The sequence below is a fragment of the Cydia amplana genome, chromosome 1, assembly GCF_948474715.1.
Source record: "Cydia amplana chromosome 1, ilCydAmpl1.1, whole genome shotgun sequence".
NCBI classification, from domain to species: domain Eukaryota; kingdom Metazoa; phylum Arthropoda; class Insecta; order Lepidoptera; family Tortricidae; genus Cydia; species Cydia amplana.
This window is the reverse complement of record NC_086069.1, coordinates 20872464-20900067: the sequence shown is the minus strand read 5'-3', so window position 1 is coordinate 20900067 and position 27604 is coordinate 20872464. Positions and strand designations below refer to the sequence as shown.

At 34.1% G+C, this 27604-nt stretch overlaps 2 protein-coding genes across 2 annotated transcripts in view; one reads left to right on the top strand and one right to left on the bottom strand.

The window, feature by feature from the left end:
- The window catches only part of LOC134650200 (chitooligosaccharidolytic beta-N-acetylglucosaminidase-like), a 49684-nt gene extending 24250 nt beyond the window's left edge, over positions 1-25434 (bottom strand). The window contains exons 1-5 of the mRNA XM_063505141.1: positions 25325-25434; positions 16281-16344; positions 4089-4213; positions 3540-3670; positions 2920-3025 (exon numbers count right to left, since the gene is read on the bottom strand). Coding sequence (XP_063361211.1) covers positions 2920-3025; positions 3540-3670; positions 4089-4213; positions 16281-16342 — 424 coding nt within the window. The 5' untranslated portion in view covers positions 16343-16344; positions 25325-25434. The remainder of the gene's footprint in view (positions 1-2919; positions 3026-3539; positions 3671-4088; positions 4214-16280; positions 16345-25324) is intronic.
- Positions 25286-27071, top strand: LOC134650209 (transcription initiation factor IIE subunit beta). The gene is made up of 6 exons (XM_063505152.1): positions 25286-25420; positions 25801-25911; positions 26028-26190; positions 26293-26402; positions 26491-26668; positions 26811-27071. The coding sequence occupies exons 1-6, from the start codon at positions 25359-25361 to the stop codon at positions 27069-27071; spliced, it is 885 nt and encodes a 294-aa protein (XP_063361222.1). The 5' UTR covers positions 25286-25358.
- Positions 27072-27604: the final 533 nt, after the last annotated feature.

Below are 27604 nucleotides of genomic sequence, written 5' to 3'. Positions count from 1 at the left end.
GTAGAATTTACATGCCTAGTAGTGGAGATATTGCTGAACGAAATACACGAAATCGAGCGGTCGACTTTCTAAAATCGGCCCCCTGGCGCTGGCGCCAGGCGCTAGCAGGCGCCTCTATCGGTCAAATTCGGCAATACAAGCGTCATTCGTTCATTTCATTTTGTTTGACTGGTAATGTTGGCTAACTGCTAAACTTAATCACAAAGTATTTTGCATTTTGAAATGAATATTAAAAATGCAAAATACATCTCGAAAAGTATTTCAAATAAAATACAAAATGCTTTTTACTAAAAGGCATTTAAATGCAAAATACAAAATAGGTATTTTGCATTTTGTATTTGCATTTTAAATAGAAGTATTTCAAATAAATCGCATCTCTGTACTTATATTATACTTAAATTAAATGTGTTAAGCATAACATTTCAGCGAGATACGACTTGAGGAAATACCTACAATCAATGCAACATCATAATTGCAACGTAGGTATGCGAGGTACCAATATGTATAAAGCGAAAGAAATCTTGCTTCCGATACCAACCTTTATAAATAATAATATTTATAAATAATACCTACATTTATAAAGGTAGACAATAATATTTTGACGATGTAGTAAACATCAAGTATTCTCGGTTTTTATATTAAAGTACCTTTTATTTCAAAAACATAATAAGACCGAAATGATGTCGTCAAATTTATGAACTTTATAAAAGACATTCAAACTTTATCACTAATTTTATATGCAAAGTTCAAAATAACGCTTTGAACAGCTCATGCTGTTGACTTTGCTTATTTGAGTTCAACATCCCCAATGGCGATTCGAGAACCGGTCGACCGTATACATTTTAAGATCGCTCTGTGATAGGTATTCTAATCCGATTTGAACAAGAGATCATTGATCCTTAAATTAAATACAAGTTTCCTTCGTAGAAACAACGGTAGGTCGATATTTATCTGTGATAAACAGAATTAAACAGTGAGTTAGCTAGTGGTTAACTACCTAAGTCACCAACTGCGGCCCGTGGCCCAATCGCAAAAAACCTAAGCACCTTATTCCTATGAATTGGCGCAGGCACTGCACGCTGTAACGTATATAAGAAAGCTACTGCTACGTCTATTTGACCTTTCTACCTAGAGCGCTAACTAGACCTCCTTGGTAATAGTAATAGTCCGGTGTTTCACGCATTTCCTACATACATATAGGGTTAGTTGTTGATCAATGAAACACTAAAAGTTCAAGCCTTTCTATCTCTGGTGTTTTTAAAGTAACGAGTGTGACATTTCGCATGAAGATAAACAATTTAGTTGGCTATCGTATGGCATTCAATGTTTCTACTTATCTTTAACAGTTTCTGTATTGTAAACCTTTTTTTGAAAAATGAGTTTTGTTTCATTGTGTACTTGTGCATGTTTCAATGAAACACTCTAATTTTTACAGTGAAACAGATGTAATATATATAGTCTACCATGAAACATCCCTAATAAACATTGAAACGTTGTAATAAATAAGTTACATTAATACATACATCCTTTCAATCAATTAACGAGAAAGGAAAGGAGAAAATAGTGGTAGGCTGAAATTTATTATTTAAAAGGTTTCCAAAATATGGAATCGTTATAAGATTGCTGAAATATCTAAAAGCGAAAGACTTGTTTCATTGTACGCACACCTAAGTTTCATTGTGAATCGAAAATCTGGTCGGTACTTACGGCATGCTGCGAGAAAGGCGCCTTTTATGTCCACGGAGTATGATTGCCAACTAGGTAGACGCGGGAGGGTTTTAAGCATCTCCATGCTCGATATCATACACTTTCTTGCGACATAGTGTTTATAAACGACTGTTTCAATGTTAGACATGTGACCTTAACCTTGCCATCAATGAAACATTCAACATATAAACTATCCTATCTCAGCCATTTCTAAAGTTAAGTATCTTATATTTTGTCATATGATAGACAAATTATTATCAATTTTCATGGTATTTTAGTTCCACAAATTTCGGACATAGTCTTTAATTAATTAAAAAAATAATGAGTTTGTTTCATTGTATACTAATACTGGTATTCAGTGAACATCATGTTTCATTGTTTACTACATAAACATGTTTCATTGTGAGACTAGGGGGTGTTTTTTGAATCAATTAAAAAAACTGCACCAAAGAGTGAAATAAATTTAAAAATATTTAGCTCCAAAGTAACTTTAATACACATAGAACACAACAAAAAATTAAATAACGCCAAACTAGGCTCTATATCTTGGTAAAAAATTGCGAAACATAAATGAAAAATATTACTTTTGTCGCACGAATTCACAATAACGCTCGTAGCAACGTGCTCCTTCTCCGAGGCGCGCTCGCATATTGGGGAGGTGCTGGGGGTCCCTGAGCCTGCCCTTGCTTGACAGCCGGCACTAGCTGATAACACCTAGTTTCCGAGATATCGCAAAGTTTCACTGTGTACGATTGTTTCAATGTTCGACAAGTGACCCTACATATTAAGAACACGACTTATCAGCGCTACTTTCGGACCATCGCACCGACTTATTTAAGTCGATGTTAGTAGGAACCGAAAGCATTTATCTGGGGGTTTTTAAACTCATTTCTAACCGGCAATCCTATCTTTGAAATAGTTTTCCATACCGAACTGAAATCGTCGTAACTCGTAGCAACTACATACTTACTTAGGTAGGTAAATATACCTACGCGAACGAGAGATCAGAATATTTATCGGGTCAGTGAACTATTATATGGGGCATTATTTATGAAAAGGGACCTTATTGTCGATGGCGCTTACGCCGCACAGCGTCGCGCGGCATTGTATTTATATCGGAGCATCGTTAATAATGGCTTAACCGCCATCGACAATAAGGTCCCTTTTCATAGGTAACGTCACATATTTGTATGCAATGTAAAGTATACGAACCGCCGGTATCGGGATCCTGGTTGATAAGATGCACATCTAACACCTTGCCTTTGGTTTTCGGTATCGCATCTTTGGGTATGGCTAGGGCCACAATACTGAGAAATCTCTGTAAAAACATATTTTATGCTTTTATATTCATTCATTTAAGTTCTATCTACCCACAAAGCCTTTTTTGCAATCTCTAGCCAGTATAGAGAGACACGTAGGTCGTAATATAGGTACCTACTATATAGTAGTTTCCAATTAACAGCAACAGCATTCATCAATTAATCATTAAATAATAGATATACTTAATAGGTCCAATTATGAACCTGTAGATGTCATTATACCTACTCGTTCTTCGTAGAGGTGCCTACGACACCTACTTAAAAAATAAAAACAACCAAGGTATCCCTTGCCGCCATTGCAGCGTCTTCAGAGCTCACACCGGATCGTAAATAGAAATTTCCTTATCACCCTTGCATTATTCTTGATTTTTGATGTTGAAAGTAGATCCTCAAGTGGCAGAAGCCCAGGTGATTTCATTTGTTTGTCTATAATTTAAATTTAATACAATTTGATCCTTTCCACCTAAATCCATTAATCTCAGTTAGTTAAAATTATGATCGTTAAGTAGGTACCTGAAAAGCATCCTGCATCAGTTTGTCTGTCTCACCATGCCGTTCGATCTTCATCTCGATGCTGTTCAGGTTGATCTTGGAGAGGAAGTTACCGAGATCCGTGTCGCCGGTGGGCCTTGGCCAGAGGAGACCTGAAAATAGTGCTACCATTCTAGACTCTATTTGTGGTTTAGTCTAGACTCTAGACACTGATCTAATTTTTAGCTAAATTGAGAAGTTTATTAGAAATTCATATAATATGTATATGTCACCGTAAAATTGTAAACACTCGTCATATTATAATCTCGCTAGTTACATTATAAACTGACGGTAGGGAGATTATAATCTAACCTAACCTAACCTACGTTAGATTATAAACTAACGGGTTCACAATCTTACGGTGTCATATATATCGAAAGTATTACCTATAGTTACACTTACACTGTACTAATTAGGAATAGGTACCTATATACTCGTATTATGATGGGTTTCGCTAGTTGCAATAAAAAAAACCTGTGATATTTATAGACATATATGTATATAGGTGGCATAATTAAAAGGATAGGTTACCATATTCGTTGCAGAACATTTTGCAGGCCTCCAAGCTCAGGGCGGGTTCCTTGTTCTTGGGGTCATGGCGTGTCTTGAGACACTTGCCGCTGTCGCACGCCCATTTGTAGTCGTCGGCTGCGACGCTGCGAACATGCTAATGTCAAAGGTGCAAAATAGCGCAGTGATAGGTATAGTACGGCTCTTCTGAGGTGAACTTTTCGCTTCGAACCTTAATCTTTCAAACAAAGGCCATTGTCTCTATTATCGCAAAATCGCTTGCTCCCGACTTAGCACGTGCCAGTACAACATTCATATTGAAAAACAACCGATATCGTCATAGTATTAAGGTTCAAATTTAATGTCACTGATATTCTAGATATTACGTTTTGGTAGTGTAGGACGATAAACCGCCCCGAAGCGATACGGCGCTCATATTATTTTGATACTTAGTGTGTTGTTAAAAATGAAACGTGGTTATTTATTATATTGTTTTATTTAAATTATTAGCTTGCGGTGGTAAATGTAATAATTTACAAAGGTGCAGCTGCAAGCATTGTTATTTTTTCTTATCTTTAAAATAATGATACTGTGAAATTAGCACCTCTGATGTGATGCCGACGCATAGTGACAATAAAAACACTGATAAGGCAAACGTGGAGCTTTGAAGCTTACAGCTTTTCTAACAAAAGGTCACGTGTCAACGGTCAGAAGAAAGGTCGGTTATAATATAAGAAAGAAATTGATTATATCTGATTTTTTATGACACGATTTTATCTAGTAGTACGTATAACTGTTTATATACCTACACGGAAAAATGTTGATTATACCTTATTAATCTTAAATTTACATTGTTACCTTAGATTTTGTTATATAACGAATATACAACGCTTTATCATAAATAACCGGGTTTCATTTTTAACACCACACTAAGTATCAAAATAATATGAGTGCCGTATCGCTTCGGGGCGGTCTATCGTCCTACACTACCAAAACGTAATATCTAGAATATCAGTGACATTAAATTTGAACCTTAATACTATGACGATACCGGTTGTTTTTCAATATGAATGTTGTACTGGCACGTGCTAAGTCGGGAGCAAGCGGTTTTGCGATAATAGAGACAATGGCCTTTGTTTGAAAGATTAAGGTTCGAACTGTAGGGCTTCCAAATACCGGAGTTCTCACAATACCGGTATTAATACCGAAACTCTCTTCATCAATACCGGGATCCCGGGATCCCGGTATTGGATATGAATCGCTTAAAAATATATAGTTTTATTAAAAAGGGGAATTAGAAAGGCTCACTGGAATACCAGATATGTCCTAAAAGCTATTACAACAATAAACAATCAATGCCGCCATCTGCAATAATTTTATTTCACACTCCAGGTTGGCAATAATTTTATCCAATTTGTTGACTTCACCTCACCAGTCACATTTGTAGTCCAACTTAACCAACTAGACAACATTTTTTCAAATTTCCGTCAAAATTGGTTTGCCATTATTACAGTTATCGTTGCTCTTTCGTTTTATTTTTTGATAAAATTATAAGAACTAATTATGTTAATGTTAATGTCACTATCATCATATTCATCACTCACATAACTTCAGGATTCATCCACCACCAACCACCAAATATTTATCTGACGCATTGGGCAACGATCTTGTTTCAATAATAAAATGCGGGCTAGAGACCAGTTAGAGTTAGACCAAATAAAGTCTGCAACGATTTTGATAGCATACGCAGTACGCAGTGCAATTGTTATTTGTACGTCATAATTTCATAGAAGTTTGACGTTTAATATAACACTTGCACTGCGCGTGCTATCAAAATCGTTGCAGACTTTTCTTTGTCTAACTCTCGATGCGTCTGACGTTTAGTAAGATTTTTGATACAGCCGAAAATAATGGATTTAAAAGGTTTATACTGCGCATTTCCCTCATTTTTAAAAATACCGGGATCCCGGTATTGCCTTTAAAAATACCGGTATTGAAAAATGCGTTTAATAAGACGGGATCCCGGGATCCCGAAATACCGGGATCCCGGTATTGGAAGCCCTAGTTCGAAGCGAAAAGTTCACCTCAGAAGAGCCATACTATACTTAAAGCTGCTAAATAGTTACCTATCTCAATACAGTATCAAAGGTTATGGGCCCGTTTCCGCACCATAACGCAAGTTGATGGATGTGGTGCAGATATCTATTTGTGTAGTTTTAAGTTCTCATATAAGTGAATTGTCAAATTCTTAATGAGAATAAAGAATCTTAAACCTAATATCGTGGTCATATACCCACCTATTTATTTCATGGTACCAATTGATATACCGGCCGATAGGAAGATACCTAGCTATCTTTAAAAAAAAAAGCAGCGGGTTTTATTGATGATACAACCTTACCGACTTTAATATATCTAGGTATAGGGACGGCCATGGTGACGCATGGCTATTTCAATATTAGCGTCGGCCAGCGATTTCGTCCGAGAATTCATTAAATTCAGCCCTACACTCTCCCGGCCCTCCCTCCCTCCCAATCTCTATACTTAAGTTCAATACAGGCAATGAATACTGGAATAAAATGTATCCTATGTTGTTTTCTAGATTATAGATTGTCTGTATTCCAAATTTCATCGAATTCCATTTTTGCGTGATAAAGGAAGAAACATCCAAATAGCAAAACATACAAGCTTACATATACCTAATCTAACATTAGCTGTATTCTTATCTTATTATCGTAAAAGAATCATAATATCAAAGAAACATAAGACTTGATTAGACTATCTATCGCAATCTCAATCTTCATCCAGCAGATCAAGCTAGAGTAGAGGGGTCTCCAAATGTTAGACCACGGCGCTTTCCCATTCTTGCAATTCAATTGACATCTTTTATTGCAAAATTGCAATATAATTTTTTACTAACCGCACTTATTTTTCCACAAACGTTGTTTCCTTACTCGACTCTTGTGATAAAAAAGGCCTCTTTTTCTTTTCATTCAATGTCATTTTCACCATCAGTGTATTATTGACCGTTACGTATTTATGGGTCAGGAGCAAGGACCGGAAAACCCCTCTTTACGCTTAATCCTATCCATTCGGTAACCCAATCAATTCGGTTACCGTATCATTCGGTAACCCTATCATACTGTTACCTGATTGTAACGGTAAGCTTATTGAAACGGTAACCTTAACCTTTAACCGAGTTAATCTCAAAACCCCATCGCGTTAGGGTTTTTGTTAGGGGTTTTTAACCGGTTTTTATTCAGTTATGGTAACCTTTATTATCGGTTGCTTATTGGTTTGCTACATTCGTATTTAGTGATGTGCCGTCAGTCAAATACCTACTAAAAGAAAAAGTTAATTTATTAATACATAGAACTAATAGTTTATTCTGTTATTTTTGTATTTTTTTTAATTTTGCTTATTTTAATGTTTTTGTTTATTTTAATGTTTTTGTTTATTTTAGTTATTTTGTCTATTTTAGTTATTTTGTCTATTTTTTTATTTTGTTTATTTTACTTATTTCATTTATTTTATTTGTTATTAATTTTGTTAATTTTATTTATATAATTTATTTTGATTATTTTGATTATTTTATTTATTGTATTTATTTTGTTTATTTGGTTTATTTTGTTTATTTTGTTTATTTTATTTATTTTATTTAATGTATTTATTGTATTTATTTTGTTTATTTTATTTATTTTATTTGTTTTGTTTGTTTTGTTTGTTTTATTTATTTTATTTTATTTTATTATGTTATTTTATTTATTTATTTTATTTATTTTATTTGTTTTATTTGTTTTATTTGTTTTATTTGTTTTATTTGTTTTATTTGTTTTATTTGTTTTATTTGTTTTATTTGTTTTATTTGTTTTATTTGTTTTATTTGTTATATTTGTTTTATTTGTTTTATTTGTTTTATTTGTTTTATTTGTTTTATTTGTTTTATTTGTTTTATTTGTTTTATTTGTTTTATTTGTTTTATTTGTTTCATTTGTTTCATTTGTTTCATTTGTTTCATTTGTTTCATTTGTTTCATTTGTTTCATTTGTTTCATTTGTGTCATTTGTTTCATTTGTTTCATTTGTTTCATTTGTTTTATTTGTTTTATTTGTTTTATCTATTTTATTTGTTTTATTTATTTTAGAAACTTACAAAATTAAAAGTAGTAGTATGTAACTACAAAAGTTAAATTAATTCAGAATAACATTCTAATTGAATAAAACGTTATTTAGTATAATCCTACATCTGGATTGTTTATACATTGTTTATTTTAATGTTTTTGTTTATTTTAGTTATTTTGTCTATTTTAGTTATTTTGTCTATTTTTTTATTTTGTTTATTTTACTTATTTCATTTATTTTATTTGTTATTAATTTTGTTAATTTTATTTATATAATTTATTTTGATTATTATGATTATTTTATTTATTTTGTTTATTTTTTTTATTTTTTTATATATTTTATATATTTTATTTATTGTATTTATTTTGTTTATTTTGTTTATTTTATTTATTTTATTTAATGTATTTATTTTGTTTATTTTGTTTATTTTATTATTTTATTTGTTTTGTTTGTTTTGTTTGTTTTATTTATTTTATTTTATTTTATTATGTTATTTTATTTATTTATTTTATTTGTTTTATTTGTTTTATTTGTTTTATTTGTTTTATTTGTTTTATTTGTTTTATTTGTTTTATTTGTTTTATTTGTTTTATTTATCTTATTTATTTTATTAGGATAAAGTTCATTTATTTAACTTAAAAGGTAATAATAAAAAAACATTACAACTATGAATTAAAAATTTAAAACCTAAACTAAAATTAAAATAAACCTACTTAGAAATTAAACTAATACTTCTAATATTATATAAAAACTAAAATGCAATACTAATAAAATAGATGTAAATAATATAATTTATTTTATTTGTTTTATTTATTTCATTTATATTATTTGTTTTATCTATTTTATTTGTTTTATTTATTTTAGAAACTTACAAAATTAAAAGTAGTAGTATGTAACTACAAAAGTTAAATTAATTCAGAATAACATTCTAATTGAATAAAACGTTATTTAGTATAATCCTACATCTGGAATAAATATTCCGTTTTGTCTTTTTCAAATCGATTGGAATAAGAATGAAATTTCTGTTTTTATTCTTATTCTTATTCAAGTTATTTTTTGCCCAACTCTGCTCTAGATTCTCTCTCGTGTTGTTGAAGGTGACTATTGAACAAAATCTGCAAAATATCTTTCATGTATGAAGTCAATTATTTGCACTTCCTAGTACCTAATAACATGAAGATAATAAATATACCTACACAGGCGAAGCAACATGCGTATTTAAATCGAAACGCTGCGCTCCGCTGGCACGCGCTACAACGCAAGTGCACAGAATGTTTAAAGGTCGTGGTATTTTCTATTGTATTAGGATATTTAGGATTAAGCAGAATGCGGTGAGAGCCATAGTGACAACAATAAAGCCTTATTATTGTACTACACTACAGTATTGTTATCAGTGCTCTGCCGTGTCATGACTAATTGATGTAATTGTAGATACATGAGTTAGTGGTAACAAGGTTAAATGGCATTTATTTGGTCATATTATACGTCATATTATATGTAGTACAATGTATATAGATAGTAAAATGAATTTCACCCCTCTTTTCAATGGTCGGATTGATTTGAATTTTTTGAAGCCTTCGAAACGGTGATGATAATTTTATAATGAAGTTACATAGAAAGTAAACTCCGAAATTATAATTATGATGGTTCAATGTATATTTCTTTGCGTATTAAGTATGTATTTTGTTTATTATTCCTACCAGCCTTGAGGTCTTACGTATGCTATCTCTTTCACACCTACGGAAAGTGAATGAGATAGTAAATTACTGCAGGTAAGAAAAGAGTCCTACGCTTATCACTATAATTAAATAGTTTTGCAGAAAGTTGCAGGCGTGTTTCCACTTGAGACCGTCATTTATTACTCATTGGCAATAACAATAGGATTAAGTCGTGGCGTGGTGAATTCTTTGTCAGCATTTGCTAAACACGTGCGGCAAGCGTTGTGTCAAACGATATTAATACCTGTTAATTTCCGTCTAAATAATAAATGCAAATTTTAAATATCAGAAGAGCTTTTAAAAACACCATAAGTCTTGGTAGTAACTCGGATACTGGAACCACATACTATAGTTCTTTTTTTTTTAGCATTAGAAATAAGGTAAACAATCTTGATGTCTCTTTTAATTGAAAAGCACATTTTAAAAATAAGTTACGGTAAATATGTAACAATTATGAATCTAATACGATCTTTTATAGTCTTCTGCTTTCATAAGTAATAGTTATGGTTTTAAAAAAGTGTTTTTCAATTAAAAGACATGTCAAAATCGCTTACCTTCCTTCAAGTTCTTTCTAATGCTAAAAAAAACGAACTATGAACATAATTCGAAAACAGAAAAAAATCATGAGTATTTTCCCCATTTGTTCCTGCCCAACGTGATCGCCGCGATACATGAGGCGGGGACATATGGGAATGATTTAAATGAAGCGCCTATTCCCATCTGTGCCCGGCGGGGAGAAATAGGAATACACCATATCGAGCCATTCCTTATTCTACCTTTAAAAACATCTTTTTTAGGGTTCCGTACCCAAAGGGTATAAACGGGACCCTATTACTAAGACTGCTCTGTCCGTCTGTCTGTCACCAGGCTGTATCTCATGAACCGTGATAGCTAGGCAGTTGAAATTTTTACAAATAATTAATTTCTGTTGCTGCTATTACAACAAATACTAAAAACAGTATATAATAAATATCTAAGGGGGGCTCCCATACAACAAACGTGATTTATTTGCTGGTTTTTGCGTAATGGTGCGGAACCCTTCCTGCGCGAGTCAGACTCGCACTTGGCCGGTTTTTTATTTTTTACATTAATTTAGGCACAGTGAGCCATTGAAGAGTTTCGCTATCCACCATCCGTTCAGAGCAGCTGAATTGTACCTGATGATTTAGTTATCACATTAAAATAAATACGGGTATCGTCCAATACCAAGACTATGCGGCAGTAAATTAAATTTGTAAGATTTTATTGCATAAAATCAGGTATAAATTAGTCAAGAAACATAGTTTCTTGTCTAATTTACTTCTATCTATACGTAACGCCTATACGGCACGCAGACTACATGTTTAATCCAGGAATATTATTTAGAATATAAAATCATGATTATATTTATTTGATTAACAATGAGATTATTCTTATTCAATTTTTTCACATACGAATTATTTCCGATCAAAACTATTTGAATAATTTTGACGGGAATTTCTTAGGAATTCTTATTTAAATAATGATTTTATTCTTGAATGCCCAACACTGCTTACTAAGCATGTATGTATCTATTTAATTTAATCAAAACTATTTCACCTACCAATGTTATAGATACCCAATGAATATGTATAATGAATTCTGCCCTAGTAGCACGGTCGCATTTTTATCGTTTATCACCATGCCTGTCACGTTCTAACAAGTATGTAAGTGCGAAAGTGACGGGCATAGTGATAGTCGATAAAAATGGAACCGTGCTGAGCCCCCTGGTATTAATGAAAGATTTGTAGTATTAAAATAAGTTTATAACTGCTATAGATATATATTTTCTGATCGCTGCATTAAGCGGTACAAGGTAAATTACGACTTAGCTCATACAACTCACCGCATCTGAAAACATTTTAAACTAAAGTCTATTTTTTATTCGGTAGACTAAAATGACATTTCATAGTATGAACATCATGTGTCATTTCATTTCATACTATGAAATGTCATTTTAGTCTACCGAATAAAAAAATAGACTTTAATTGCTTATTATAAAATAAGCTCATAATAACTAGTACATATGTCATTTGTTAACAATGGTAAAATATCTACCACAATCCGCTAGCGCATGTATCTTTATCACAAAGTGATTTTTTTTAAAATCACTTAAGATAAATTATACCTAACCTAACTAGGTACCAGTAAAATTACTAGTTAGGTGAAAATTTTTCTTTAAATCAGTCTTTAATCTGTAGGTACCAAGTGTGAACCCGAAAATAAAAATAATAATCTAAGTAGCATAAAATATAACTAAATAATAGCAGATATTACTAGGATATGATGTTGTTTACTTGCAACCCCTTTTCTAAAAATTTCTAAACTAGAATTGCTCCGAAATTAACAAAAACAATAGGAACACACAGGTATAAAGATAAACAAAGGAATGGCCGCGCTGCGGCTGACGCTCTAAAATAATACTGTAAACGCTCACTTATGTTTTCAATTTTAGCTTAAGGACTCAAAGTACAATATTGTTTGAATTGACAATAAGCGAAGTTACCGGCAAAAAAACTTGTTTGTGCTGGAGGCTTCATAGACCGCCCATGCCAACCACGGTTATTCAATAATAAGTCGAATTTAAGTCTGCGTAAAGATTACAATCGTTTGAACTGGTTGAAAACCTTATTATGAGGTAACAGAATAGACTGGGTTTTTATTTCGGTTACCGGTAACAGGGGTTAACTCGATCTGATACGGTTACCGAATCAAAGTGTTACCTTATCAGACGGTTACCGTTATGGTAGGGGTTTTTATAACCACTTCTAAAATAACCCTATAAAAAACCCCGGTTAAGGTAACCGGTTCCGGTCCCTGGTCAGGAGATTTTGTTAGGCGCCGCCGGCTGGCTTAAAATAGGTAAGGTAATAAAAGGCAAGTTGAAGGAAAATTTGTCGTAAACAAATTTTTATTTTCTATCAGTACCTACCTAAACTTAAATGTTTACACTTAATTACAATGAAATATGCATACAAAGTGAACCAAACAAAGCTCTTGAGGGTTGTTTAAGTTTCGAACTAGAGATAGAGGCTTTAGCTAGAGTGTCAAACGAGTCGTTGGCCTAATTAAAATTGGTTATCTAATAGCGATGCAGTTTTGTTTATCATCCTATTGTGTTAAACCAGTTAATGAAACCATGAACTAATCGCGTAGGTACTATACATGTCAATATCCATGGTCATCAAGTCAACATCATTCGGCCAAGACGTCATCATCGGAAAATCGTTCGATCAATTAGGCATTCTCTGATCATCCGATTGGAATTAAGAGACTAGTTATGAAGACAAATGGGTTCTGATTATGCCTTACTTAGGTAAACCTCAACAACAACGGAGATGTTTTATCAACATGATATTAAATTTAAGAGCTGTGCTCTTGTCGGTGAAGCAATCTCCAGGCATGACACGTTCACTTTTTCCTTCACTTGATCCATGTGTACTAGTATGCCATTCTTGGCTTTCCTCTCTTGCTCCTTCCTTCGACTTTCCCTTTCCACTGCTCTCATTAAGTTGTTACTTCTTACTCCCCTTCTTTCCCAGAGGATACTTAAGCAACCGAATTTAGGTATTAATATTATTACTATTTATTTTATACATATTATAAATGAGAAAGTTTACATGTTTAGATATGTTTTGGAGGTTTGTTACTCAAAGACGCATAAAGTAAAAAAAAATGGCACACAGATAATTTATCTATATATATAAATGCACGTGTCCTGACTGATTGACTGACTGACTGACTGACTGACTGACTCATCAACGCAGAGCCGAAACTACAAATGCTAGAAAGTTGAAATTTGTACATTAGGTTGCATTTATAAAGTGTACAAGAGCTAAGAAGCGATTTTGAGAAATTCAACCCCTAAGGGGGTTAAAAAGGGGATGAAAGTTTGTATGGGGTTCAAGTTTTATTTTGAGCTAGGAAATTGAAACTTTGTAAAAATGTACTATATTAAAAAACAAGAAAATTAATTTCTGCGTTTTCGAAAATTCATCCCCCAAGGTGGTGAAAAAGGGGTTGAAAGTTTGTATGGAGATCAAATATTTTTGTGAGAGTTGGACTTGAAACTTTGTATATGGGGATATTATTATAAGACGGAAAAAGTAATTTCAGCGTTTTTGAAAATTTATCCCCTAACAGGGTTAAAAAGGGGTTGAAAGTTTGAATCCATTACAAATGCTTTGAAACTTCTTAGAAAGGCATAATAGCCGATGACAAAAAAAAGTAATTGCGACGTTTAAGGTAATTCAACCTCTAACGGGGTAAAAAAGGGGATGAAACTTTGTCCTGGGGTGCAAATTTTATTTTAAGCTAGGACCTTGAAACTTCGTAAAAAGGTATTAAATTAAAAAACAAGAAAACTAATTTCAGCGTTTTTAAAAATTCATCCCCCAAGGTGGTAAAAAAGGGGTTGAAATTTTGTACGGAGATCAAATATTTTTGAGAGTGCGGGACTTGAATCTTTGTATTTGGGGATATTATTAAAATACAGGAAAAGTAATTTCAGCGTTTTCTAAAATTCATCCCCTAACAGGGTTAAACAGGGGTTGAAAGATTGAATCCATTACAAATGCTTTGAAACTTCTTAGAAAGGCATAATAGCCGATGACAAAAAAAAGTAATTGCGACGTTTTAGGTAATTCAACCTCTAAGGGGGTAAAAAAGGGGATGAAACTTTGTCCTGGGGTGCAAATTTTATTTTAAGCTAGGACCTTGAAACTTTGTAAAAAGGTATTAAATTAAAAAACAAGAAAACTAATTTCAGCGTTTTTAAAAATTCGTTCCCCAAGGTGGTAAAAAAGGGGTTGAAATTTTGTACGGAGATCAAATATTTTTGAGAGTGCGGGACTTGAATCTTTGTATTTGGGGATATTATTAAAATACAGGAAAAGTGATTTCAGCGTTTTCTAAAATTCATCCCCTAACAGGGTTAAACAGGGGTTGAAAGATTGAATCCATTACAAATGCTTTGAAACTTCTTAGAAAGGCATAATAGCCGATGACAAAAAAAAGTAATTGCGACGTTTTAGGTAATTCAACCTCTAAGGGGGTAAAAAAGGGGATGAAACTTTGTCCTGGGGTGCAAATTTTATTTTAAGCTAGGACCTTGAAACTTCGTAAAAAGGTATTAAATTAAAAAACAAGAAAACTAATTTCAGCGTTTTTAAAAATTCATCCCCCAAGGTGGTAAAAAAGGGGTTGAAAATTTGTACGGAGATCAAATATTTTTGAGAGTGCGGGACTTGAAGCTTTGTATTTGGGGATATTATTAAAATACAGGAAAAGTAATTTCAGCGTTTTGTAAAATTCATCCCCTAACAGGGTTAAAAAGGGGTTGAAATTTTGTATGGAGTTCAAATTTTATTTTAAGCTAGGAACTTGAAACTTCGTAAATATATATGTTATTAAAATACAAGAAAACTGATTTCAGCGTTATTGAATATTCATCCCCTAAAGTGGTGAAAAAGGGGTTGAAAGTTTGTATGGATATCAAACATTTTTTCGAACGCGGGACTTGAATCTTTGTATTTCGGGATATTATTAAAATACAGGGAAAGTAATTTCAGCGTTTTGTATAATTCATCCCCTAACAGGGTTAAACAGGGGTTGAATGTTTGAATCCACTACAAATGCTTTGAAACTTCTTAGAAAGGCATAATAGCCGATTACAAAAAAAGTAATTGCAACGTTTTTGGAAATTCAACCCCTAAGGGGGTTAATAAGGGGATGAAAGTTCGTCTTAGGGTGCAAATTTTATTTAAAGCTAGGAACTTGAAACTTCGTAAATAGGTAGTTAGGTAGTAGGTTTTATTAAATAGAGGACATGAAAATCTTCTAAGGGGGTTTAGAGGGATTACATCGAGGACAATTTTATTCAGTTAGGGGCTTGAAACTTCGTAGGTTGTGAAAGACAAGTCTCATGCGTCGTATAATATTAATAATTAAGAAATGATTAACCGTCCTACCGCAATCTCTTGCTGCATAATGTTCTAAGCTAATGTAGAATATATAACCACCAATATACAAATCCACGCGTACGAAGTCGCGGGCAACAGCTAGTATTGATATAAGCCTACTTTTCATTCTAAGAATTAATCTTGTATAAAATGCGGGTTGAAAGTTAGTATAGGAGTACCTACTAGGGGTGGGGTCAGGAGGCAGTTTAACGACATCACGCAAGCAAGCAGGGGCTTAGTAAGGTTAACTTACCTCTACTTTTTTAACATATGTTTAACGGTATTTTTTTAATTATCATATCAAGTAAATATTTACGTAAGTATATTCATGCTTCTTAGTTAATTATTTTATTAGGTATTAGTAGTTACTTAGTTATATTGCAGTATTTACAAACTTACCAAATTATAACAATCGCAATTTGAATAGCGCAAACTATTAATAACTTATCTAGCCACGTCATATCTGAAACAAATAAAAACAACGTTAGTTTTCGGATGTGCCTATTTTATACTTAGTTAGGCATTGCTTAGGAGTAGTGTTGAGTCGCTCACTCGTGAGGCACCTCATTTGTACCACTCATTTTGTTAATTTGTCGCAGTACTTCGTACCGCAAAAATGTCTTACTTCACTCCTCTATTCATTTTACTTGATTCTAAAATTATCTTTCTCCTAAAAGTTCTATTCTTAACCTCCAGAATTGCACTCCAATTAAATGTTACTATTTATTTATTTATAAAGGAAGTGATGAATACATAAATATGTATATATAAAATATTTTTGTCGCCGTTGGAATTAATGGAATAGTTGACGCTGAAAATATGCTAGTACTTCACCTCATTTGAAGTAAGACATTGTAACACCTCATTTTAGAAAATGAGGTACTCATACAAACTCATTTTAAATTGATGTCCTACCCATCACTACTTAGGAGTCCCATGAAACTAGCCGCCGCTATCGCTATACAAAGTTACGCTCTCATTTTAAACGAAATAACATGAAATTTGACGTGAACATTCAAATAACATAAATATCGTTAAATATATATCTATATATATATATATAAACGTGAAAGACCTGACTGACTGACTGACTGACTGACTGACTGACTGACTTAAACTTAATCAACGCACAGCCCAAACCGCTGGGACTAGAAAGTCCAAATTTGGCAAGTAGGTTCCTTATAAGGTCTAGGGGTCCACTAAGAAAGGATTTTTCAAAATTCATCCCCTAAAGGGGTGAAATGGGGGTCCAAAGTTTGTATGGGGTTCAAGTTTTATTTTGAGCTAGGAAATTGAAACTTCGTTAAAAGATATACTATTAAAATACAAGAAAACTAATTTCAGCGTTTTTGAAAATTCATCCCCTAAGGTGGTGAAAAAAAGGTAGAAAGTTTGTATGGAGAATGGAGATCGAAATTTTTTCGAGTGCGGGACTTGAAACTTTGTATAAGGGCACATTATAAGAATACAAGAAAAGTAATTTCAGTGTTTTTAAAAATTCATCCCCTAACAGGGTTAAAACGGGGTTGAAAGATGGAATCCATTACGAATTCTTTGAAACTTCTTATAAACGTGTAACATAAAATAAAAAATAACATTAATTGAACATTATTAAAAATTCGACCCCTAAGGGGGTTACAAAGGGGTTGAAAGTTTGTCTTGGGGTTCAAATTTTATTGTAAGCTAGGAACTTGAAACTTCGTAAAAAGGTATTATAATAAAAGAGAAGAAAACTGATTTCAGCGTTTTTGAAAATTCATCCCCCAAGGTGGTGAAAAAGGGGTTGAAAGTTTGTATGCACATCAAATATTTTTTTGAGTGCGGGACTTGAATCTTTGTATAAGGGCATATTATAAGAATACAAGAAAAGTGATTTCAGCGTTTTTAAAAATTCATCCCTTAAAAGGGTTAAATAGGGGTTGAAAGTTTGTATGGAGATCAAACATTTTTTTGTGTGCGGGACTTGAAACTTTGTATAAAGGCATGTTATTAGAATACAAGAAAAGTAATTTTGGCATTTTTGAAAACTCATCCCTCAAGCTGGTAAAAAAAGGGTTGAAAATTTGTATGGAGGTCAAACATTTATTTGAGTGCGGCATGATTCAAATCGTTGTATAAATAAAGGCATATTATTAGAATACAAAAAATTAATTTCAGCTTTTTTAAAAATTCATCCCCTATAAGGTTTAAGAAGGGGTTGAAAGTTGGTAGAGAGATCAAATTTTATTTAAAGCTTCCTAGCTTCACATCAAACTTCGTAAATAGGTAGTTAGGTAGTAGGTTTGACTAGGACTAGGTTGAGAGGGTTTATATCGAGAACAATTTTATTCAGTTACGGGCTTGAAACTTCGTAGCCAGGTTGTGTATAATAATTAACAAATGATTAACAGTCCCTACTGCTATCTTTTGCTGCATAATGTTCTAAGCTAATGTAGAATATGTAACCACCAATATACAAATCCACGCGTACGAAGTCGCGGGCAAGAGCTAGTATTAATATATATTGGTTCTTTGTGTTAACAAATAAATTAGAGCGAATATGTTGTTTTACATACAACATTTCCACTCGCTCTATTTTGTTTGTACTTAAGTATAACAGTTTTTAGCAATGAAAACTAGTAGAGTCGGGCCAAATTAACTCTGCATGGCATTTGTAATGACTTGTAAATATTGATTTGTAAAGATTGAATAGAAATGATTTGTAAAGACGGACTCTACCAGACCTACATATATTTTTACTTACATGTTCATGGCAAGTTTGATGAGAGCGTAAACTCTATAGAATCGAAGCGAGTTTTTGGCGGCAAGTTCGTGTGATTCTCAACGTAAAATTATATTTATTTACAGTAGCAGAAAAAAACATACGAGTAAGTATGGCATATTATTCTTGGCTCTTCTAAATTAGCTGTTGGATTTCCTTAATTACTGGTAAAGTGCATTCATTCACTTGAATATATGTGGTAGGTACCTACTTTTATGCGTATTAAGTACTACTAGTTTCAAAGATTATTGCCAATTTAATTGCTGGTTTTACGATAATTTGGCAAGTAGGTAAATTGGCTACCTACATATACTACAGTAAGCAACATTTTAGGCTCAGTAAACCTAAGGTGGGCACGCCACATTCGTAGAAAATCAATAGTACCATGCTAATGGGGTATCCAGGTCGCTACTCGCACAAATCCACTACGGCAGTTGCTTTAACCCATTTACCCACGCTTTAGTATGGTTAGAGTTTAAAAGTTAAAGTTCCTTCTCATGTCAGCTGCAGAGAAAAGGTACCACCCCTGCATATAAACTTCTATGCAGTACTCTTCACGCTTTACTCTTCAGCTGACTGTACAAAACGGCGGACTAAATGCCAAATGGCTTCTCTACTAGTCAACCATAGGGCCAAACAGAGATACCTACAATTGGTGCAGAGGTGGTGGTTTATTATTCTGGCACGAATTTTAAGATGACACCGCACAGTTTAGGTACATCTGAAATTTAGTTCGCTGCTGATACAATACGGCGATGAATTGATTTAGTCACGATGTCATTTTGTAATTGCCACAAAACAAAACAGCTACATTTCATGCTTTTCAATTTTCCGCTGTCTGCCAATTATAATAAATTATTTATTAAAATTATCTAGATAATTTATATAATTATGAAATATTTTTTTACTGTTCTGTACCCGAAGTGACCAAACGAATCCCTATTACCTTCTAATCTTATTACCCACAATCCGTCTGTCTGTTAGTGTACCACTTGATCATTGTATTCCGTGCAACTCGACATAACTCTAAACTCTCTGAACTAAACGGATTGTTTTCGTTAGTCTCTCTCCCATTCTACTACCTACTTAGGATAGCAAAATACTTCCCATTCTACTAATAGGATGGCAAAATTCTATATCAAAAGTAAGTACCTACCGTGCATTAATTAGGACGTTAACATACAAACATAGAAGAAGCTATCAGTAACGGACGTTCTATCTATACATCCTACTACATATCTATATACATATATTATGTATAAGTACCTACCTATTTTATAGCAAACGCGGCCATCACAGCCTTTGTAGTTGTTAATGTTTTTATAGGTCTACTCTACCATTTAACTGAGGCGGTTGGTAGACGTAAGTATTTTTTTACAGTACATAGCACTATACGTGCGTAACTGCGTATGTCGAAAATTAAAAGGGTCATATATGTAGGTAAGTACTGTTAAACGTTGTACATACACGTGCGAATAGGTAATTTGCAACTTGTATGGATTTAAAACACTCCCGTCGCGTCGCGCCGGTTGTGTTTTAATTTATCGCCACTCGTTGCGAATTTCCTACTTTTCACACGTGTATCGTAATGTACTATTCGTTTACGGTTAGGGTTACCAGATACAAATTTAGAATTTCCTGACAAAATTCCTGATTTTCGAATATTTTTCCTGACATTCATATTTTTGACGACGACGACGATGGGGAGGGGGGGGGGGGGGGGTGTCTAGCTGTTAGCGATGGGCATCCGATTGAGCCGATAGCCGCGTTTTATTAAATTTATTATTTGTATTGATTGAAGTAAATAAAAAGGTACTTTATAAAGAAGTCTATAAATTCAAAAATTCCTGACATTTTCGTGTTCCGTCCCCATTCCTGACAAAAGGCCAAAATTCCTGACATGTCAGGAAAATTCCTGTCATCTGGTAACCCTATTATAATTAGTACTTTACTAGAGTCTGTGCGGAAAGTGAAGAGTCGTGGAATGTATATGGGGCCCAATACAATCCACGACTCTTCTCTTTCCAGTTTCCACAGAGACTCTAGTTACCTAGTAATGTCACTATAGTCAGAAGAAATATATTGTACATATATAAGTAAATAATATGGTAATATTTCGGTTTTTTATACTTCTTCAATCAATAAAGACATTTTGTAAACACAGCACATAAATGTCACTAACAGAAGCAATAATGATGCTCTATATTATGTTATAAAATCTCCTGTGAATATTTTAATATAAGCTCTTAAAATTGAGATAGCGTTTGTTTCTTTTAAATACCTTGGTAATCCAAAACTGCACATAAACTCTAACACGCAAAACAAGGCAATGTAATGCACGCAAAACTGTATTTGAAAAACCAAATACTAAAACAAAGGTGCGCGTCCGCTCAGCAGCACGGATCGAACTAAATGCGATTTTCCCGCCTCTACAGCTGTTTGGGTGTGCTGTACATTCCTATTAAGCAGGCGAATCGACCGTTTTTCGTAGATGAACCAATGTTAAGGCCCCTGTACACAATGGGCCATCGCCGGCCAGTCCAATAAGGGACGCAGCCATGCGGTAGAATGAGATAGCAATATCACATCACTTGCTCCCTCTAACGCATAAATGCGTCCCCCAGAATGGCCCACGCTGGCCCATTGTGTACTGGAGCCTTTACAGGGCCATGAGATGAGAACCACTCTGTTTCAACTTAGCACATAAACTCACATGCGCTCGGTATGCGGTTGGAATACGACTAACCGGACTAACGCCGCTGCGCTGACATCTGTTTTACGCAAACAAAATTGGTCACTACTGCCCAAGCTTTAGAATCATATTATTAAAACTCGTCTATAAACGGCGGCGTGTAATTACATCGTTAAATTTTTTTTGTATGAAATTATATATTGTGTTTTAAATTAACTTGACTTTCAATGAATGAAAGACTAGCACGCGGCTACCACGAATTGGCATTTGACATTTACGTTAGCGACTGCGTGAACTCGATCGCATTCCCTCTCTACCTATCGCACCAATAACTAACTCAAAATCTGACTATATTATGACTATGAAACCCAGGGGTTTTCTCCGTTTTTACCACCAAGTTGTTACCAGTACAGGGTAGCCTCACCATGAGTTTTATATACGCGGCCTTAAACGCTAAGCGAATGCAATCAACTCTAACGACCGCAGAGCTAATTTGACATCGTGCGATACTCTACCAAGCGTTGCTTTTTGTAAATTAGTACATAGTAAATAGGTAAATCGTCAGTTAGCCACTCTTCAATAACTGGCCAACGTATAACTAAAAATGAATCCTGTTCACCTACTCGTATAAACAGAATTCATTTTAGTATAAGGTGGCTTATAGTCTAGTTATTAAAGAGTGGCCAGCAATTGACAATTTACCCTATTAATAATACATTTTTAATTTAAAGTTGATATTCAAACCATCACAACAAGTCTCAAAATTGTTGCGGATAAGCGCTCGAAGAAGTGATTTACATAATAATTATATTATACATAGGTACCATTTAAACAGAGGTGGCGCAAGGTTAAAGGACGAGACGTATGAGGAATAACAAATATTCACTTTCCCATAAGTGTTATAGTATATCTTCGTTTTGGTATAATTATTATTTGAATGTAGTTCTATGACAAAATATTTAAAAAAATAGTTAAAAAAAACTTAGGCAAAACCATTTTGGCCACAATTTGTGGACCATCGTTTTAGTAGTATAGCTGGTCAACCAAATCTTGTCAGTAAAAAAAGGCGCGAAATTCAAATTTTCTATGGGACGATATCCCTCCGCGCCTACATTTTTCAAATTTGCCGCCTTTTTCTACTGTCAAGATCTGGTTGACCAAGTATAGGTACCTACTTACCTACTGGACTATATATAATTAGGTGGATTTACGGAATGCAAAATTAACAATTAAACCCCCTATAAGAATAGGTAATGTAATCCTTATCTACGAATGAAATGAAAGCCTAAACAATTTTAAAAATATCGGAGTTGTTCATAACAATCATAACTCACGTAGGCGAAGCTTGTTTCGCTCAACTGCCGACATGCCGGCAATCGCCAGCCCGTGTAATTGCAACTTTTTTCATGGAATCGTACTCATACAATGCTAGAAAGTTGAGCTTTATAGGTACCCGAAATTACCGAAGCGGTATGAGAAAAAGTTGCTGAGTATTCTAGTACAACAGCAACCGCTGCACTGCTAGCACCTGTACAACTAAAACGAAAATTCAACACTATTTATTCATGCGTGGTGGTAAGGGTACGGAGTACGGAACTTATTTTCTCGGTCCTACTCTGGTAAAAAATTTAAAGTAAATTCCAGCTGTTACCAGTGGCAACAACTTGGTGGTTTTTTTTTTTTAATTAGTACACAATTTGGTCGATATTGTGACCAGCGACTGCTTTTTTAGGGTTCCGTAGCCAAATGGCAAAAAACGGAACCCTTATAGATTCGTCATGTCTGTCTGTCTGTCTGTCCGTCTGTCCGTCTGTCTGTCCGTCCGTATGTCACAGCCACTTTTCTCCGAAACTATAAGAACTATACTGTTGAAACTTGGTAAGTAGATGTATTATGTGAACCGCATTAAGATTTTCACACAAAAATAGAAAAAAAACAATAAATTTTTGGGGTTCCCCATACTTCGAACTGAAACTCAAAAATTTTTTTTTCATCAAACCCATACGTGTGGGGTATCTATGGATAGGTCTTCAAAAATGATATTGAGGTTTCTAATATCATTTTTTTCTAAACTGAATAGTTTGCGCGAGAGACACTTCCAAAGTGGTAAAATGTGTGTCCCCCCCCTGTAACTTCTAAAATAAGAGAATGATAAAACTAAAAAAAATATATGATGTACATTACCATGTAAACTTCCACCGAAAATTGGTTTGAACGAGATCTAGTAAGTAGTTTTTTTTTATACGTCATAAATCGCCTAAATACGGAACCCTTCATGGGCGAGTCCGACTCGCACTTGGCCGCTTTTTTGTGAGAGGAATGGTGACGCAGACGCAGCAGCAGCAGCAGGAAAGGCCGAAAGGGCCACGTCACCACCAAGGACGAAAGGGAAAGCAAATTTACAGAAATAAGAATAGAGAAAAACAAGAATAGAGAAGAGAAGTTAATTTGCAGCAAAACAATAACGCTATTAGGTAGTCAGGGATGTTGCGAACATCCGCATCCGCATCCGCAACCGCGGAACTTCCGCATTATTTTCAACATCCGCATCTGCATCCGCATCCGCATAAAATCGATGCGGAGCTTATGCGGATGCGGATGTCGAACAAGTCAGTACAGGAACGTCTTAGCGGCGGCGTAAGTGCTAGGTAATTTCGTCATTGCCTATAACGAAATCGTCTAGATCCAGAAAAGTCTGCCAAGTTAATGTTTATTACATAGGTACGAGTATAACGCACCTATATTCTTGCACAAATACTAAACGTTTCGTTTTTTTTTTAAATAAAAAGATACTAAAAATGTAATATTTCACGTTTTCTAAGTACCTAATCTTGACATCCGCATCCGCATCCGCATCCGCGGATGTGAGCCTTTAAATATCCGCATCCGCATCCGCATCCGCGGATGTCAAAAAATCTGCATCCGCAACATCCCTGTTAGGTACCTACAGAATGTTTTGAGTTTTACCACAGAATAAATAATAGTACTAAGTACAGAAGACTCATTCTCTAACAAAACGCGCTGTTACGATCAGCACAGATATGGCCGCTAGGTGGGGACAGCGCCACGCGCGGCTTATGGCTTTCCCCAAAATTGGGGCCGAACGGATGTACTTTTAGCTACCAAAGCGACGAAATCGCGGAGTGAGACACGCCTGGTTGTACAGAATGTTTTGAGTTATGAGTTCCTGATCTTTTCCCAATGGGGGCTTAAGTCCTTGTGCAAATAATTGTTTCTCACTTGGTGGTAACATTTGGGAAAATCGAATGGGGGTCCAAGACGGAACATCCAGTTTGAATGTAAAGATTGTAAAGACGTTGCCTTTACTAACGTAAGAAAAAGACAGCACGATTTTCTATGCCTTCTATGGCTATACTACCAGGGACCCTTTGCGAAACTATAAATTTGTAAATATTTTTGCTATTTTCATTGGACAATATTTTTACTCCACACGCAATGTAAGTACTTACGCTTAATGTAAGTATGTACGCGATACCTAAACTGACATTACTTTGATCTATAGTTTGTCAAAGGCATGAATCTAGTACCTAGATGACCTAAAAGTATTTAGATGGTAGGATCCTAAAAATACTAGATTCATGATCTAGTAGGATCCTACCATTTATGGTCGAAGGACTGTCTCATTTCAAACATAGACAGAGAATCCTACTATATTTGTCTTACACTAGTAGTAGCACCCAAAAGAAAAGGATGAGTATAGTTTTTTTTGTTCTTATTTACTGACAAATTGGTTTGACCAACTATATAAAACCCAACTTACAGGTTATTGATTGAAAACAAATGGAAAAACAAGGTTGTTTAATTTATATATAAACTTGCAACACAGCACATAATGTCAAACTAACGTCATTACTACCTAACCAAAATTGTATTGTAAACTTGTCAAAAGGTCAATACAATTTAAGAGTTACATGAACAAAGATTTAATATTGTGTAACTAAAATAATTATTAGTGAATTAGATGCTTACTTGTTATAGAGTTTCGTAGTAAATCTTCAAAAATATGGACCCAGCTCTGCTTCGAGAACGGGAGGCTTTCAAGAAAAAGGCACTTGCGACACCCAGGTACGCGGACGCGACATACTTGGGAACTGACTAACTGGGCAGCCCGCCAGCCGGCTAGTCGCTTACTTTCTCTCCCTCGCACGCGCGGGCCCGCTTCGCTTATATTGATGAGATCTCAGGGCCAATTTTCGGCAGGAACAGTAACGAAATTATTAGTATGAGTTTGTTTATTTGGTGCTAATGATACCTTACTTATTTATTAGTAGTGATATATAGTTAAGATTATATGATACATTGCTCTGAAATAGGAAATTAAGTAGATAAATTTATTTTGGTTAATATTTAATCATGTAATGAAGATTTGTTTTGTGTTTTTTATTTAGTTTCTTAGTAGAATTGGAATATAAATCATCAAACTTTAAAGTTTATAACTATTTTAGCGTTGAGAAGAAGAGAAGAGATGATTCATCACACTCCAAAGATGATAGCAAGAAGAAATCAAAACCATCATCAAGCTCGGTCAGCTCTGCGCCGAAACTTGATGCCTCCAAGTATGTATTTAAAACTTTTGAACAAGGCTTTATTTAATTACATTATACAAAGCCATTCTTGCAGGCTTTCCAATAATATTAAATTGTTAGTTAACTTGTGTTCCATTAATTTTCAGTTATAAAACCATGTCTGGCAGCTCATCATACCGATTTGGTGTGCTTGCCCGCATTGTGCGTCACATGAGAGCCAGACACCAGGAGGGTGACGACCATCCCCTGACATTAGATGAAGTACTTGATGAGACTAACCAGTTGGATGTTGGTAATAAAGTTAAACAAGTAAGTTTAAAAAAAAATATTTCTAGTAAACTCTTGGTGTAAAAAATAAAATATTTCATGTATTAGGTAACAAATTAAATAATTATCTGTAATTATTTTTAGTGGTTACAAACAGAGGCACTTCAAAATAATCCAAAAATTGAATGCACTCCAGATGGTAAATACAATTTCAAACCAGTATACAAAATAAAGGATAAGAAATCCCTACTCAGGTATGTTTAGCATGCTTTAGATTAAGTTAAAGTAAAAAAAAGGTAAAGTTGTAACCAAGTGCTTAATATTAATTAACTTATTTTTCAGATTACTAAAACAACAAGATCTAAAAGGTTTGGGGGGAATTTTGCTGGAAGATGTTCAAGAATCTCTGCCACATTGTGATAGAGCACTCAAAAACTTGGCTCAGGAAATCCTGTACATTACCAGACCTACTGACAAGAAGAAGATTCTATTTTATAATGATAAGACTGCAACATTAGATGTAAGATAAAATTTCATAAATCTCTATCTTATATTCAAATATCTTATGTACTGGATGCTTGATTTCATCACCGAAATTATATCTTTCTGCATTTCCTAATTTTCTGTGCAAGGGTTGTAACTGATAAATCCAAAATTTTCAGGTTGATGAAGAATTTGTAAAACTTTGGCGTGCTACTGCTGTTGATGCCATGGATGATGCCAAAATCGAAGAATACCTGGAGAAACAAGGAATAAAGTCAATGCAAGATCATGGGCCAAGGAAACCGCTCGCTCCAAAACGTAAAAAGGCATCACAAAAGAAAAGGCAATTCAAAAAACCAAGAGACAATGATCATTTGGCAGATGTTTTGGAAAATTATGAGGATAACACTTTGACCCAAAAAGGTGTATCTATAAAATAATAAAATTTATTATATAAATAATATAAATGATAATAAAAGTGTTTTAATTTGTTGCCACACTACACATTCTGGGGCTGTATTTAAAAGGGCCCTCCACACTCGCGGTCGTGGCTTCGCGCCGCGATTCTCGCACGGGTGTGGAGGGGGCTGCGGTTTACCGCGAAAATCGAAAATTGTTAAAAGTTTTACAACATAATACTGGCAACACTGTGGCGTTGGTCAATGTGGCCAGGTAAGGTATTAAAAAATCGTAATTGTTAAAATGTTATGTTCAAAGAAAATATAACGTTTAGTAACGTTTTAGTTATTTTCTGCACGCCAAAGTATAGTACGACATAAAATAGTAGAAATTATGTAAAATGGAATTTTAAAAATTCCATACTAAATTGTTCATGAAGTTATATTTTTTAAACTGGAGCGAGTTGTCACTTTTTTTGCCATACTAATTTGAACCTTATCACTGAGACAGAAAGTTGTTCGTACCAGACTAGAGAAAACGGTCCACTTGAGATAGAAAAACCCGAGCCCTGTGT

What these genes read in the sequence shown, in the direction of transcription:
- LOC134650209 (XM_063505152.1), top strand. Translation starts at nt 25,359, where the DNA reads ATGGACCCAGCTCTGCTTCGAGAACGGGAGGCTTTCAAGAAAAAGGCA. An exon ending in TTGGTAATAAAGTTAAACAA is followed by an intron (nt 26,191 to 26,292) that starts GTAAGTTTAAAA and finishes AATTATTTTTAG; the next exon opens with TGGTTACAAACAGAGGCACT. An exon ending in ATAAGACTGCAACATTAGAT is followed by an intron (nt 26,669 to 26,810) that starts GTAAGATAAAAT and finishes CAAAATTTTCAG; the next exon opens with GTTGATGAAGAATTTGTAAA.